This window comes from Elephantulus edwardii, unplaced genomic scaffold, assembly GCF_000299155.1.
Source record: "Elephantulus edwardii isolate Elephantulus edwardi_28Jun2011 unplaced genomic scaffold, EleEdw1.0 scaffold00376, whole genome shotgun sequence".
Taxonomy (NCBI): domain Eukaryota; kingdom Metazoa; phylum Chordata; class Mammalia; order Macroscelidea; family Macroscelididae; genus Elephantulus; species Elephantulus edwardii.
Window position 1 is genome coordinate 1,386,368 of NW_006400126.1, and position 2,745 is coordinate 1,389,112.

The 2,745-nt window shown below is 53.1% G+C and overlaps 1 protein-coding gene across 1 annotated transcript in view; it reads left to right on the plus strand.

Moving 5' to 3' along the window:
* Positions 1 to 1,632: 1,632 nt before the first annotated feature.
* The window catches only part of LOC102845292 (ice-structuring glycoprotein-like), a 3,949-nt gene continuing 2,836 nt past the window's right edge, over positions 1,633 to 2,745 (plus strand). Inside the window, exons 1-3 of the mRNA XM_006902177.1 lie at positions 1,633 to 1,693; positions 1,815 to 1,982; positions 2,136 to 2,597. Of these exons, the coding sequence (XP_006902239.1) occupies positions 1,633 to 1,693; positions 1,815 to 1,982; positions 2,136 to 2,597 (691 nt within the window). The remainder of the gene's footprint in view (positions 1,694 to 1,814; positions 1,983 to 2,135; positions 2,598 to 2,745) is intronic.

Genomic DNA, 2,745 nt, shown 5'->3' on the forward strand with positions numbered 1-2,745 from the left:
TCTGCTACCAATGCAGTCTTCCTGTCTGCTACCATTGCAGCCTTCGTGTCTACTACCACTGAAGCCTTCCCGTCTGCTACCACTGCAGCCTTCCTATCTGCTACCACTACAGCCTTCCTGTCTGCTACCACTGCAGGCTTCCCGTCTGCTACCACGGCAGCCTTCCAGTCTGCTACCACTAAACGTACTGACAACAGATCCCAGAGGTCAGTGGGGAACCGCCATCTTTGTAAACGTGGACCCGCCTGGGAGGTCTGCGACTCAGGCTTCCTGACTGCTCCAACTGCAGTCTTGCGGTCTGGTACCACTGCAGTCTTGCAATCTGCTACCACTGCAGCCTTCCTACCTGCTACCACTGCAGCCTTCCTGTCTGCTACCACTGCAGCCTTCCAGTCTTCTACCACTGCAGGTACTGACTACAGTTCCCAGAGATCTGCGAGGAAACACCATATTTGTAAACTTGGATGTTGCTGGGAGTTCTAAGACTCAGCATTCCCTTCTGCTACCACTTCAGCCTTCCCGTCTGCTACCACTGCAGCCTTCCTGTCTGCTACCACTGCAGCCTTCCTGTCTGGTCCCACTGCAGCCTTCCATTCTGCTACCTCTGCAGGTACTGACTACAGTTCCCAGAGGTCTGTGGGGAAACGCCATCTTTGTAAACTTGGACTTGGCTGGGAGATCTGAAACTCAGGCTTCCTGACTGCTTCCACTGCAGTCTTCCGGACTGGTACCTCTGCAGCCTTCCTGTCTGCTACAACTGCAGCCTTCTTATCAGCTACCACTGCAGCCTTCCTGTCTGCTACCACTGCAGCCTTCCTGTCTGCTACCACTGCAGATACTGACTACAGTTCCCAGAGGAATGTGGGGAAAAGCCATCTTTATAAACTTGGACGTTGCTGTGAGATCTGCGACTCAGCCTTCCTTTCTGCTACCACTACATCCTTCCTGTCTGCTACCATTGCAGCCTTCCTGTCTGCTACGACTAGAGCCTTCCCGTCTGCTACCACTGCAGGTACTGACTACAGTTCCCAGAGCCCTGTGGGGAAACACCATTTTTGTAAACTTGGACATTGCTGGGAGATCTGCGACTCAGCCTTCCTGTCTGCTACCACTGCAGCCTTCCCGTCTGCTACCACTGCAGGCATCCATTCTGCTACTACTACACTCTTCCTGTCAGCTACCACTGCAGGTACTGACTACAGTTCCCAGAGGTCTGTGGGAAAACGCCATCTTTGTAAACTTGGACTTTGCTGGGAGATCTGCGACTGAGCCTTTCTCTCTGGAACTACTACAGCTTTCCTGTCTGCTACCACTGCAACCTTCCTGTCTGCTACCATTACAGCCTTCCTGTCTGCTACCAATCTAGCCTTCCCGTCTGCTACCACTGCAGCCTTACTGTTTGTTACCAATGCAGGTATTGACTACAGATCCCAGAGGTCTGTGGTGAAACGACATCTTTGAAAACTTGGACATTCTTGGGAGATCTGTGACTCAGCCTTACTGTCTGCTACCACTGCAGCCTTCCTGTCTGCTACAACTGAAGCCTTCCCGTCTGCTACAACTGCAGCCTTCCTGTCTGCTACCACTACAGACTTCCTGTCTGCTACCACTGCAGGCTTCCCGTCTGCTACCATGGCAGCCTTCCAGTCTGCTACCACTGCACATACTGCGACAGATCCCAGAGTTCAGTGGGGTACCGCCATCTCTTAAACTTGGACTTGCCTGGGAGATCTGCAACTCAGGCTTCCTGTCTGCTACTACTGCAGCCTTCCTGTCTGCTACCACTGCAGCATTCCTGTCTGCTACCACTGCAGCCTTCCTGTCTGCTACCCCTGCAGCCTTCGTGTCTACTACCACTACATCCTTCCTGTCTGCTACAACTGCAGCCTTCCCGTCTGCTACCACATCAGCCTTCCTGTCGGTTACCACTGCAGGCTTCCCGTCTACTACCACTGCAGCCTTCCAGTCGGCTACCAATGCACGTACTGACTATATATCCTAGAGGTCGGTGGGGAAATGCCATCTTTGTAAACTTGGACTTGGCTGGGAGATCTGCAACTCGGGCTTCCTGACTGCTCCCACTGCAGTCTTCCAGACTGGTACCACTACAACCTTGCTATCTTCTACCATTGCAGCCTTCCTGTCTGCTAACACTGCAGGCTTCCCATCTGCTACCACTGCAACCTTCTCGTCTCTTACGACTGCAGCCTTCGTGTCTACTACCACTACATCCTTCCTGTCTGCTACAACTACAGCCTTCCCGTTTGCTACCACATCAGCCTTCCTGTCTGCTACCACTGCAGGCTTCCCGTTTGGTACCACGGCAGCCTTACAGTCTCCTACCACTGGACGTACTGACTACAGATCCCAGAAGTCGGTGGGGAACCGCCATCTTTTTAAACTTGGACTTGCCTGGGAGATCTGCGACTCTGGCTTCCTGACTGCTCCCACTAGAGTCTTCCGGTCTGGTACCACTGCGGCCTTCCTGTCTGCTACCACCGCAGCCTTCCTATCTGCTACCACTGCAGCCTTCTTGTCTGCTACCATTGCAGCCTTCCTCTCCTCTATACTGCAGGTACTGACTACAGTTCCCAGAGGTCTGCAAGGAAACGCCATACTTGTAAACTTAGACTTTGCTGGGAGATCTGAGACTCAGTATTTCCGTCTGCTACCACTTCAGCCTTCCTGTCTGCTACCACTGCAGCCTTCCTGTCTGCTACAACTGCAGCCTTCCCGTCTGGTACC